General features: G+C 41.4%; 2 gene segments (V, D, J or C); both read left to right on the top strand.

Annotated features, from left to right (window-relative positions):
- LOC115071503 overlaps window positions 1–10,576 on the top strand; it is a 14,361-nt gene extending 3,785 nt beyond the window's left edge. The window contains 2 exon segments of the V gene segment in view: window positions 6,503–6,508; window positions 10,494–10,576. Coding sequence covers window positions 6,503–6,508; window positions 10,494–10,576 — 89 coding nt within the window.
- A 53-nt stretch (window positions 10,577–10,629) lies between these two features.
- On the top strand, window positions 10,630–11,475 carry LOC103739511. The segment is given in 2 exon segments: window positions 10,630–10,859; window positions 11,063–11,475. Coding segments are annotated over 2 exon segments (465 nt in total).
- Window positions 11,476–12,421: the final 946 nt, after the last annotated feature.

The raw sequence follows: 12,421 nt of genomic DNA, 5'->3' as shown, positions 1-12,421 counted from the left end.
TCATAAACATTCGTGCACCACATACAGAGGTACCGAATTTCATAAAAGAAACTTTATCAATGCTACAGACATTTAAAGAATAGCCCATGAAAGGCAAAATAATACACTTTCTTCTCAGCAGTCGATGGAACTTTCTCCAAAATTGATCACATATTAGGACACAAAGCAAATCTCCACAAATTTAGTAATATCATCCTGTATTCTACCCAACCACAAAGGAAAAAAGAAGGATATCAACAACAGTAAAAATGTAGAAAAGTACACAGATTCATGTAAACTACACAACACAATATAAATGAAAAATGGGTCATGAGTGAAATCAAGAAAGAAATTTAAAAATTCTTAGAATTGAGTGAAAATGAAAACACAACATATCAAAACCAAAATTGATAGCTTTAGGAGCACACACCAGGGAATTAAAAACATCTCATATAAATAAAGTATACACCGGAAGACCTTGTAAAACCAAGAAGAAACAGCACCTAAAAAGAGTAGATGGGAAGGAATAAATGAAATCAAGGCTGAAATTTATAAAATAGAAACTAGAGATGATGTAAACAATACAAAGAATCAAGGAAGTGAAGAGTGAGTTATTTGAAAAGTTTAAGATCGACAAACCTTTAGCCAAATTAACCAAAGGAAACACAAAGAGAGAGAGAGACAGAGAGAAAGAGACAGAGAGACAGAGAGAGAGACAGAGAGAGAGAGAACCCAAATGAACAAACTTAGACTTGAGACAGGATGGGCTGCCTAGACTCCAGTGGACGCATTTACACTGAATGATGTTTGGTACAAACACCTGAATGAATAAGACTCAGCATGTATGGCAGAGTGCATAGGGTTTGGTGGAGAGGTGGGGGAGGCATGGATGGGGGAGGGTCTGGATTTGAGTGGGAAATGTACAAAATTTTAAAAGATCAATAGAAACAAGGGAGAAAAACCCCATGCATTCCACTAAACCAGAACATCTACAGCAGAAACACTTCTAGGTGTGCGTAGCCTAAAATTAAATCAAAATGATATAAATTATTTAAGCAGACACATAACAACCAGTGAGATAGATGCAGTGATTTAAGATCTCCCAACGGAATAGAGCCCTGGGACCAGGATACAGTGCAGAATTCTACCAAACCTTTAAAGAAAAACTAACACCCATATTTCACAAGTTTTTCCATGAAATAGAAAACGAAAGAACACTCCAAAATTATTTCTATAATGCACTTACTTCTCTAAAACAAAACCATACCCAGACTCCACAAAAAAACAAAATTGTCGGCCAATTTTTCTGGTGAATATAGATACAAAAATTCCTCCCCAAAAATTTGTAAACAGAATGGAAAACAAATCAAAAAGATTATCCACCTTGATATAGTTGACTTCATCCCAGGGATGCAGGGATGCTTCAACATACATAAATCAATAAATATCTGTCCTCAGGAGTAAAAACTATATGATCATCTTAGTAAACATTAATAAGGCCTTTGATAAAATCAAATATCCATTCATGATACACGTTATGGAGAATCTAGGGACACAGAGGACATATCTGCACATAATAAGGCAATATACAAAATCCCTACATCTAATATCATATTAAATGGAGAAAAATGGAAAGCATTCCCATTAAAATCAGGACGAAGACATAGATGTTCTCTCTCTCCATTGCTGTTCAATATAGGAATTAAAGCCTTAGCTAGAACAATAGGACAAATGAAGAAGATAAAGAGGATACAAATTAGAATGGAAGAAGTCAAAGTGTCCTTATTTGAAGATATGATTCAATACATAAAAGACCCTAAAGACTCCTCCAGAAAACTCTCAGAACAGATAAATACTCTCAGCAAAGTGGAACTATAAAATTAACACCTCCAAATTGTAGCTTTCCTGTTTATCAACATCAAATATCCTGAAAAGATATCATGCAAATGATCATGACAGCCACAAAAACCTTAAAATATCTTGGGATAAATCTAACCAAGGAAGTAAAGAAGTTGCATAACTAGAAAATGAAATGATGAAAGTCACAGGTCAATGGATGGAACTGGAAACTCATCCTGAGTGAGGCAACCCAGACCCAGAAAGACAAGTGTTACATGTTCTCTCTCATAACTGGATGCTAGCTTTGAAGTCCTAAATATGCATGTTTCAATTTCAAAATCCAGAGAAATCAGAAAACTAATAAATGACGATGATGGGCGGCTTTGGGGGGTGGAGATAGACTACAGGGATATAAAGCTATGCATGTTTCAATTTCAAAATCCAGAGAAATCAGAAAACTAATAAATGACAATGATGGGAGGCTTTGGAGGGGTGGAGATAGACTACAGGGATATAAAGTGGGAAGGGTAATAATAAAGTAGGAACTGTTCAATGGCTTTGGGCATTGGAGTGTAGGGCACATTAGGGACTGTGTGGAGGGAAAACCAACACTAAAATCCTTTTAAGAAATGCCAAAGGGAAACCTACCACTATAGAAATTTCTGAAAGTATATACAAATAATACAAAAAGAAATTAAAAGGAGTTACCGTATAACAGGGAGACATTGCCCCTGCCAGGTGTCATAGGCTAACAAAATCAAAGCCCAATGGCAGGAATGGATTCCCTCTTCTGAAGCTGTTAATCAGGATCCCACAGATCCTCAGCCGATACTGGTCATTGCCCTGCTCTTGTTTACTGACCAAAATTGGACAGTAAAACCCTATTACTGAAGACACTACATACATGAGCTGTAGAACAAACAAAGAGAAATCAAGCTGATGCTGATGTCAAAGACTCATCCCCATTGGCTAGATTTCATAGAGCTGGTAGATGCTATGTGTGCTAGCAGAGGAGAAAATTAATCATCAACCTTACCCAACTGTGAATTCTGCGAACTATAACAGCTGACCTGGCCGGATATGCCCACTGGTTGGCATAGTGGTACAAATATTATGGGAGGAAGCAACCACTTACTAATTGGATTTCAGGTCCACTTCATAGGATGGAGCCCATACCTTACATTGATATCAGACCTCAGAACCCAAGGCTGGACATGTCACAGGACATATCGGAAAGCCCAATACTAGATTTCTGCTAAATAGATAGAGTATTAAATTGATTCCTAGTAACTTATTGTTCTACCCACAGAATAATGCATGTCTCAGCTTAACCAGACAAGCTTCCTTATGCAGCACATGGTGCACAGATACCCACAACTCACCAATATGCAGAGAACAAGAGGCTGCAGACTGCTTATCCATGAGTTGGACACCTGTATAAAACTTCTGCCTCCCAAGGGTCTGGGATTATTGTGGAACAGGGTGGGGAAAGACAGTAAGAGCCAGAAGTGGTGGATGATCACAAGCAAAGAGTTTTCCAGACAGCTGGTCCACTACTCATATGAACTCATTACAATGGTGACAGCACGCAGAAGTCCCATGCACGTTCAAACCTGACAAAATCCCAGCACAGACATGGGGAAGTTGCTACCCCATCCCTACTTAAGTAACTTTTGGTAACGGATGGCTGCAGGGGGGGAACAGTGAGTCTCTTTCAAGCTTTGTGACTCTTCATAAGCTAATCAGGCTTGTGTGGATTGACTCACAGTGAAGGACATTTGCAAACACATTTTAGACTCTATAGCCATATATAGTATCTATATGTTAAGGTCCATTAAATTGGGCAGCAGGCATGATAGAGAAGAGGTTCAAAATATCAAAATACATTGCAAGGAATTTACAGAAATTCAACTTAAAAACTTCCCCTTTTAAGATTAATTTTCATTTTAAATTATTAGTATATGTGTATGGTCATGTGCACCTGTGAGTGCAGGTGCCCAAGCAGTCCAGAGGAGAATGTCAGGACCCATGAGCTGCAGATATAGACTGTAGTGAGCTGCCAGGCATGGGTACTGGAAAGTTAAATTGGGTCCCCTGCAAGAGCAGTATGTGCTTTAACCACTGAACCATCTCTCCAGTCCCCAGTTAAGGAACTTTAAACATCACTTGTCACCAGAAATGAGAATAGAATTCTAGGACTCTACAGTTCTATAATGTTACATTACTTAGTGAGCAAGTGTAGACATCCATGTTTTCCCAGGAGTCTGTACAGAGTGTACAGTTGGTAGACTGAAGCCTAGGACAGGTGGGGGGGACAGGGCAATTGGGAGACATTTTGACTTCTACACAGTGTAGTGCATGCACTGTCTGAAGACTGAAACAAGGCATCATGAAAGTTTGCCCAGTTGCAAGTGCCACGTGTGGCCTGAGACAAATCCCTAGTGATGGAAAACCCAAAAGCCAAAATCAATCGAGAGATGACTCCCACATCTGGGAGTGGAGGAACCCTAGTGGAAACCATAAATACCACGGGTCTCCAGAATTTTTGCAGAGCTCAGATTCTGAACCCTGACGAAGGAAAGTCCTGATTCTCCTGCATGGAACACAAGTTGGCTCAGGTGTCTGCTTTGCTTGTATGGCGTCTGTTTATAGAGGCCATGAACATTTTTGGATATGAGTCAGATTCTGTTTCCTTTAAGACTGTACAGACTAGAACAACCTTATCACCCATATTCAAGATCAAGAACTTGTTCCTGTAAATAAACCTGGTTTCCTGGGGTTCTAACCAACATAGCAACCTAGCTAAACCACAGAATTAAGTTTGCCCCTAGAGCCTAAGGGCTCTTCAACTGCCGTTTTTGACCAGGTTTACAGTACCCAAGCATGAGTGCCTTCTTGTGCTGTAGGCCTCTCATGCAGTCTTATAGTAGTTTCTTGCTCCCATAATATCCATGCCATGTAACACTAGTGGACACATCGTACCTGGCAAGTCGGTATTCAAATCACAATGTCCACAGCAAGAGAAGACTTGCCACGTTGTCTTCCTCAGCAGCCTGTGAAGGACCTTCCGACACTATGAAGGCTATTTATTAAGAAAGAAGCTTTCAGCCCAGACCCAGCTTCATTTCTTTGTAACTTGAGCCAAGATATGGTGTCTGAAGACACAGGGTTTTATGAACGAGCCCTGGTGAGCAGTTTCCCTGGCTCTATATTCTAGCTCTCTCGTTTATCTCTCCATCCATCTTGCTGTTGATCCCACCCCCTGAGACGTTTACCTCATTTTAGCTTCTAGGATCCATTTTCTTGGTATTTATTTCCTTTCTTTCTTTGTTGAGAACTTTTTGTTTTATTTTCTTTTGATTTTTCACGTAATGTCATGATATATAGTCTAGGGACATCGAACTGATTATTGGAGATAGAGAGTATATTAGAAGACTAATTGATACATTGGACACACAGGGAGACAACACCATGGCAGAAATTTTGAAGAGTTCAGGACCCAGCACGGACTCAGCATGGCAGGGATTCTAAAAGGAAATCAGGGCTCACCAGCAGAAGTAGGACTCTCTTGTTTATTTTTATGCAGATGGGGATGGCTCCACAGAACAAGCCCACAGCCAGACTCTGATTCCCAGGAAGGAGGTAGGGAAAAGGGTAGGGAGCAGGATGTGTGGCCACAAATATCTTTTTGATGTAAAGTCACTTCTTCAGATCAGAAATTTTGGGACCTGGAAGTGTGTTAGCTAGAGATTCACAGTGTCTAAGTCGGTGCCTGTGGGTAGTTGGACAGGGGAGGGTTACTGCAGGGGTTGTGGTCTGTGTAGCAGCTGTACTCTAACATTACAGCCTTGCCGTTGGCAATTGTTTCTCAACCCTTTTGTTTGAGGAGGTACAGTTCTCTTCAAATTCGAATTGACTAAATTGACTAGTGAATTTATTTGTTGTTAAACGTAAATGATATTTTACATTGCATCACCTAGACAAATTTCCTCATGTTTGAAAGTTGATCAGGCTTCGGTGGATGAACTCACACCAAGGGACATCTGAGAACACACTTGACTTGATAGACCTTAAAGTATGTGACAAAATGCATGAAACTCTGTCGGTGGGACTTCTAGGGGGTACAGTTAGGGGAAGGAGTCTAAATATTAAGAAATCATTTGTGAAACATAGAAACATTCAATAAGGTAGAAAAAACACAATGTAACCTTGCATAAGGAATCCTAATATCTGTATAGCTAGATTTCCTCAGGAAAAAATCATCAATACGGTTATTGTCACCTACTGTTATATTAAAGACACTCTTTTGTAACAAGAAGTTGAAAAATAATCCAAATATTTTTCGTTAGGAAACTATGAAGATTTTTAATATGCGCTTAATGAAACAGAAGCTTCAAAGTCCTTTACTAGAACATGACCAAGACTCAAAGGAGAGTCCAGCAATGTGTTCACATGGACTTGTCTCATACTGTTTTTAAAAAGTAAAATATTTTGATGATTATTCTTCTCCCAATTCCCCTTTATTACAATTTTGTCAGCTACGATAAAGTGGCAATAAATATTTTCTATCTATCTGAGGCGAATTATTGACTAGGATTAATTTACGTGACCCTCAGACAATCTATACAGCTAGGTATTGATGTCAAGATTTCATAGCATTGATTCGTCACATACTACAAAGGAGGCAGGGGCAACCACAGAAACATTTTTCATGAAGGGATAAGAGTCCATCTGGCTGGAGCCAGGGCAGCAGAACTGGCCAGAGCAGAAAGCAGAGCTCTCACATTTTCAAGCAGGGGCAGGAAGCAGAGAGAGCTGCTCAAAATAGAGCAAGGCCAAAGTCCACACTCTCAGTGCTGTGCTTCCTCCAGCAAGGCCACATCTCCTACAAAGTTCCATGACCATGCCCAGCAGCTCCATCAACTGACCAAGGGTTCAAATACTTGGAGCCTATCGGGGACATTCCAATACAAACCACCACAGACTTAGAGAAATCAAAGTTAAACCGAGCTGGACGCTTCCTCTCTTCCAGCTAGGTTTTGCTGTTTTAGAATGTGCTGTATAGGCTGCTGGAAAACGACTTACAGTGTTATTAAGCTGTGGGACTCTGAATCCTACAGTACTGACCTACCAAGAAAGATGTAGAAGTAGAACATATTATGTGTTACTCCTGGGATTAGGCTATATTCCTAAGAAAGGAAATATGATTTTGTGTAAGTAACAGAGTTCCTAATCAGTTTAGCATATGTTGAATTTAATTTTGAGCTCACCCAAATTGGAATCATCTGTAGCAAACCTGCTATAATCATGTTTCTTAATATATTTTCAACAATTCTTTCTGGCTCCATACCTCTTAATTGGCTCCTCATATTTAGTGTTCCAGTGGGGAGAAAAAAAGGAAACCCAGTCTATTCCTAGCGAAATCAATCAGAATTTTTATTCAAGTTGCCTTGTGACGATGTTTTATAGAACTTTAGTAATATCGTATCATGCAATTTTCTGAATACTATGTTGTTTCTGGTACTTGTTTTAAAATTGATAAAGATGCTGTCATTTTCTTACCCCAAAAATTTTTGTCCATTTTAAGTTCATAATTTTATATTCCTATAAATTTCACAAGTTTTATACCATAGAAAGCATAATTCTATCTTGGTGTATGATCACTGTGCTTTGAAAATCAACCTGAGAAGGGCATCTAAGAATGGGAAGTTCACTGTAATTGTAATTTTCTTATTTCTCAATTTGGTCCCTAGAGGACACAGTTGTATAAAGAGGAAATGGCTTTTCCACTGATTAGAATAAGCTAAAAAATAGAATTTTAAAACCTCTGACTGTCAATCCCTAGTCTTAACACCTGGGCTATTGGGAGGACATTTTAAGAAAATTCTTTCCTCCCTGTTTAAGTTCAGTGTATTCTCTACTTTCCTCCTCTGCCAGATTCATGGTATCAGGTCTTACATTGCAGTCCTTGAACCATTTGGAGTTGTGTTTTGTGCAGGGTAAGAGATAAGTTCATTTTTCAAAATGTAGCTATCCAGTTTAACCAGCACCCTTTGACAACATGATTCAAATGAAAAGCATCCTACAGAATGGGAAAAACGTCTTCACCAGATATGTGTCTGACAGAGGGTTAGTATGTAGAACATGCAAAGAACTCAAAATGCTAAATATAAAAAAAAAATACTGACGAAACGAACTAATGATGGAGTTTTCAAAAGATGAAATGCAAATGACTGAGAAATATTTTAAACAATGTTCATCATCCTTAACCATCAGGGATGTGTGACTTAGAACTAAGCTGAGACTTCATCATACCCCACTCAGAATGGCTAAGATCTAAAACACACATGATGACAAGTGCGGGCTAGGATGTGATGAAAGGAGAACTCCATCATTGCTGATGGGAGTGCAAACTGGTGGAGCCGTTTGAAAATCAGTATAGGTTCCTTAAAAAGCTAAAAATAGACCCATCATGTGATCCAGTCATACTGCTCTTGAGCATACACCAAAGGACTCTATATCCTACTACAGAGAAGCCTGTGAATCTATGCTCATTGCTGCTCTACGCATGATAGCAGGAAATGGATACCACCGCCAAGAGATGACCAGATAATGAAAATGCAGGACATTTGCACAATAAAATATTATTCAGTTATTAAAGAAATGAAGTTATGAGAACACAGGTAAATGGATGGAATGGAAAACAAACATCCCCAGTGAGGTATCCCAGACCCAGAAAGACAAATGTCATATGTTCTGTCTCATATGTGGACACTAGCTTTGAATATTTAGATACAAATGTTTCAATTGGAAAATCAATAGAGATCATGAAACTAGTCAGGGGCCATGGGTGACGGACTTCATGGGACCTGAGATAGAACACAGTGATATCAAGGGAGAAAGGGGACAATAATCTTAAAACTGTAAATGTATTATTTTCAAAACCTTCTTCTCAGCCCTACCTCCTATCTCCCTCCGTAAGTACCTGTCCCTTCCCCTTTCCAACATAATGATACCTGGGTTACAGTACCCTAGGCCCTCTTTTAAGCTCTGTGGTCGCCATAATGACCTTTTCTAGTTTCCTGGTTTCGTGGTTGGGGGGGAAGTATGGGGGATTGCTGGAGGAGTTGGAGGGGGGAAGCGAGGGTGGGTATGATGTAATACTAACATTGTACTTCACATATGAAATTACTAAATTTAAAACAAAATAAAAACTTCCCCTCTGCTGCTTACTTCAGAGTTCCACCTGAACATACTTTAAGCAGATGCCAGACATAGGCTAATTGCCTGGACAGTGTCTCTTCCTAACAGTTTGTCCAATGCCCCTGTCAAGAAGGTATCTAAATCCCCTCAGCTCAAGACAACCTCTGTCCACCCTTGCAGTCTTCAGATATTATTCATTTGCTGGAAATCTCTCAGCTTATTGTAACCTTGGTGTGCACCCAGAGGCTTGTAGCACCCCACGACTCGCTGAGTGCCATTCTCCCGTTAGTCCCTTTTCCACAGATGGAGCACTGTGTGCTTTCACTCAGACCACAGACCCTCCTATAAGTTGGGTTAACACACGGCACTGATGTTGCACTGATGATGTCACTGTCTGTGCAGCAGCTGCTCTTTATCTGAGATTGCTACTCATCTCTGTCCCACAGTGTCTGTTTCTGTACCCTAGCCCAGGGCTCCAACACCCCCTGAAGCACACATCAGGTACTAAAAGCTTTCAGACTCAAGAAGGAAAACTCCTTCCACCTGGGGCACCCTCTGATCAGGGGAGTGAGGCAGCCCAGTGCCCCTGTGCCTAGTCACCCAGTGCAGAGCTGACCACAAACCACCTGAGGCAGCCAAGTGCTCCTGTGCCCTGAGTCACACAATGCACAGCTGAGCAGAAGACACCCAGCCGTGCAGGATCCCAGCCTCAGTTATACTCAGAGGGTTGGCATGTTCTGTGAAAGCCAGCATGCAGAGAAAGTGGAATCTTGGGAGACACTTAACTCTTACAGAGAAGGATTTTAGATCCTATCTCCTTGTTTGTTATTTCACAAAGGAAATATCTGCTTCTTGAAGGACAGGATTCTTACCCAAAAGTTAAAACGATGCCAAAATGAGGCTTCAAGAATCTCTACAAACTGGAAAAGCTGATCGCTCCAATACCATTTAGAACAGTGATGGGCTTAGATGGCATAAAGTTGTCTGTGGGTTATTTCAGGCAAACTCTGCAATTGCTTTACATTATCAATCTCATTCCTCAAACTATCATCTTAATGGTGAAAACTTAAAGTACATTCCTCTTATTTTATGAATGGACAACACGATATTGCTACATGTAGTGTTCCTACAGCACAGCAAAGTACTAGAGCTTCTTGTGCCCAGTGAACTGTAACTCCGGACTCCTTGATTTGTTTTTCCATTCCACCTCCTCTTTATGGGGTCTTTCCACACAATATTTCCCACAAGTCTGGATTATTGCAGAAGTGTCCTAATACACATATCCCAAGAAAAGCACTTCATTAAATCTATGCTACAGAACAATTATGTTCCTGTTACTTTGTCTCCTGGAGTGTCTCTTATTTAAATTGATTCACAGGTCAATATTAAGATTCCTTAGTTGGAACAGCTATTTTCTGAGTTAAGCATTTAGCTACTTTCCTCTGATGCTCCTGAAGCTCTTGTTGGTCCAGCTGAGGCATGTTCCCCTCAGAGGGAGCAGGTCCACTTCATCCTCACGGGCTCCTCAAACCCTTATGAGCCCAGGATCATCTGAAAATGTCCCTGTCCCTCCACTGTGCACCTCTCAGCAGACTGTCATGCAGGTCTGGGCTGGGGAGGAGCTGCAGGCACAGGAAGCTGTGGAAGCTCAGCAGTGTCTGGCCTGGCTGGGTCTGTGGGTGGAGCTGACTGACTGCAGGAGCAGGGACAGATCCAGAGCCATCCTGACACCACAGCCCAGGCTTTGGTTACACACAGTTCCATCTCTCACAGCCAGAAACACATCATGAAGAGGCTGCTGGGCTCTCTGCTGGGTCTTCTGTGCACCCAGGTTTGCTGTGAGTCGGGCTGCCCCACATTCATGGCGTCTGTGAGGATTATGCAGCTGCAGCACATGGGGGGGGGGGGAGGCGGAGGGAGGAAAAGCATCTCCACGTCCTGCAAAACTTCAGTCCTTCTCATTGTTCGTGAAACATTTTCATGGCTCTGTGGGCACTGCAGTGAATGACCATCATCTGTGACTTTCTCTTTTTCTAATCAGGGATGAAAGGGCAACAAGTGGAGCAGAGTCCTAGAGCCTTGACTCTCCAGGAGGGAGAGAACTGTGACCTGCAGTGCAACCTTTCCACCTCTACCAACAACCTGCAGTGGTTTTACCAGAATCCCCAGGGCCTCCTCATCACCCTGTTTTCCAATCCCTCGGGAACAAAGCAGAGTGGAAGACTAAAGTCCACGACAGACGCTAAGGAACGCCGCAGCTCCCTGCACATCTCCTCCTCCCAGACCACAGACTCAGGCACTTACTTCTGTGCGGTGGACACACAGTGCTCCCCAGACACCTGTAGTCTGAACACAAACTTCAGCTTGGTGGGCGTGGCCCTTCCCCAGTCACGAGAGGGCGGGAAGCCACCAGAGAAGCCTTGCACAGTTTATGTCTCTTTCCTGTGTTGGTAGAGTTTTACCCTCAGATAATTTCTTTGGTCTCAGATTTCAGGTCTTGTTCTTTTTCTTCATCTCAGTGTGTACTCCCTCCTGAAACATGTTGTCCAACTTGGCACTCGCAGAGAAACTGATAGGAGAACGGAATCTACATCGACATTTTAGCTGAACGTAGTGTCCACTCCAAAAGGATAAGGAGCAAATGAAGTCACTCAGATAAAACTGCTGTGGACAGTGATGCAACTAGTTCGTCTCTCAGGCGCATGCAGGTCCTCACCAAGGTGTCCGCAGGCAATGGCTGTCAGTGCAGCAGGGAAACAGTCACTGACTGTGCATTGTTCAACAATGTTAAAATGTATCTTCCCCCCACCTAACTCTTGTTCAAACTCCTGAAGTTCATCTGGACTAGGAGCTGCTCCATCCTGACCATGTCCCCTGCACGGTTGAGAAGAGCGCCCTGATTGGATACAGGTCTCTGAGCGCTCTTTGCTTTGTGGTGCTGTAGACCTGTTCCCTTTCTGCTGTCCGTCCTGCTTTTTCTATTTACTATTGAAGGGAAGTTGCTAAATTATCTGTGTCTGCCTTCAATTCTGTAAGTTTTTGCTTTATGTATTTGGCGGACTGTTATTGGTTGCAGATTTAAGTGTTGTATTTTCCTAATGCATAACCTTTCTTTGGCATTGTTGAAGATTCAACCCAGGGTCTTGTGCATGGTAGAAAACCATTCTTTCACTGAGCTATATCCTAGCATTGACTGTTTCTTTTATATTATTATTATAAATACACCCTCTTTGTCTCTAGTAATGTGTTGTTCACAGTTTAGTTAATCTAATAATATAGCAATTGCAGGTCCTTTGCAGTTGTTATGCAGTATATAAAGTTCCCCATTGTTTTACTTGTATCTTTTGTTGAATAGATCTTGAATGTCCTCAAAATGTTTAAAGCTAAAGGCTTCAGCCCC

The sequence above is a fragment of the Nannospalax galili genome, unplaced genomic scaffold, assembly GCF_000622305.1.
Source record: "Nannospalax galili isolate Female #2095 unplaced genomic scaffold, S.galili_v1.0 scaffold1119, whole genome shotgun sequence".
Lineage (NCBI taxonomy): Eukaryota > Metazoa > Chordata > Mammalia > Rodentia > Spalacidae > Nannospalax > Nannospalax galili.
The sequence above is the reverse complement of the archived record's forward strand: the minus strand, read 5'-3'. Positions and strand labels throughout refer to the sequence as shown.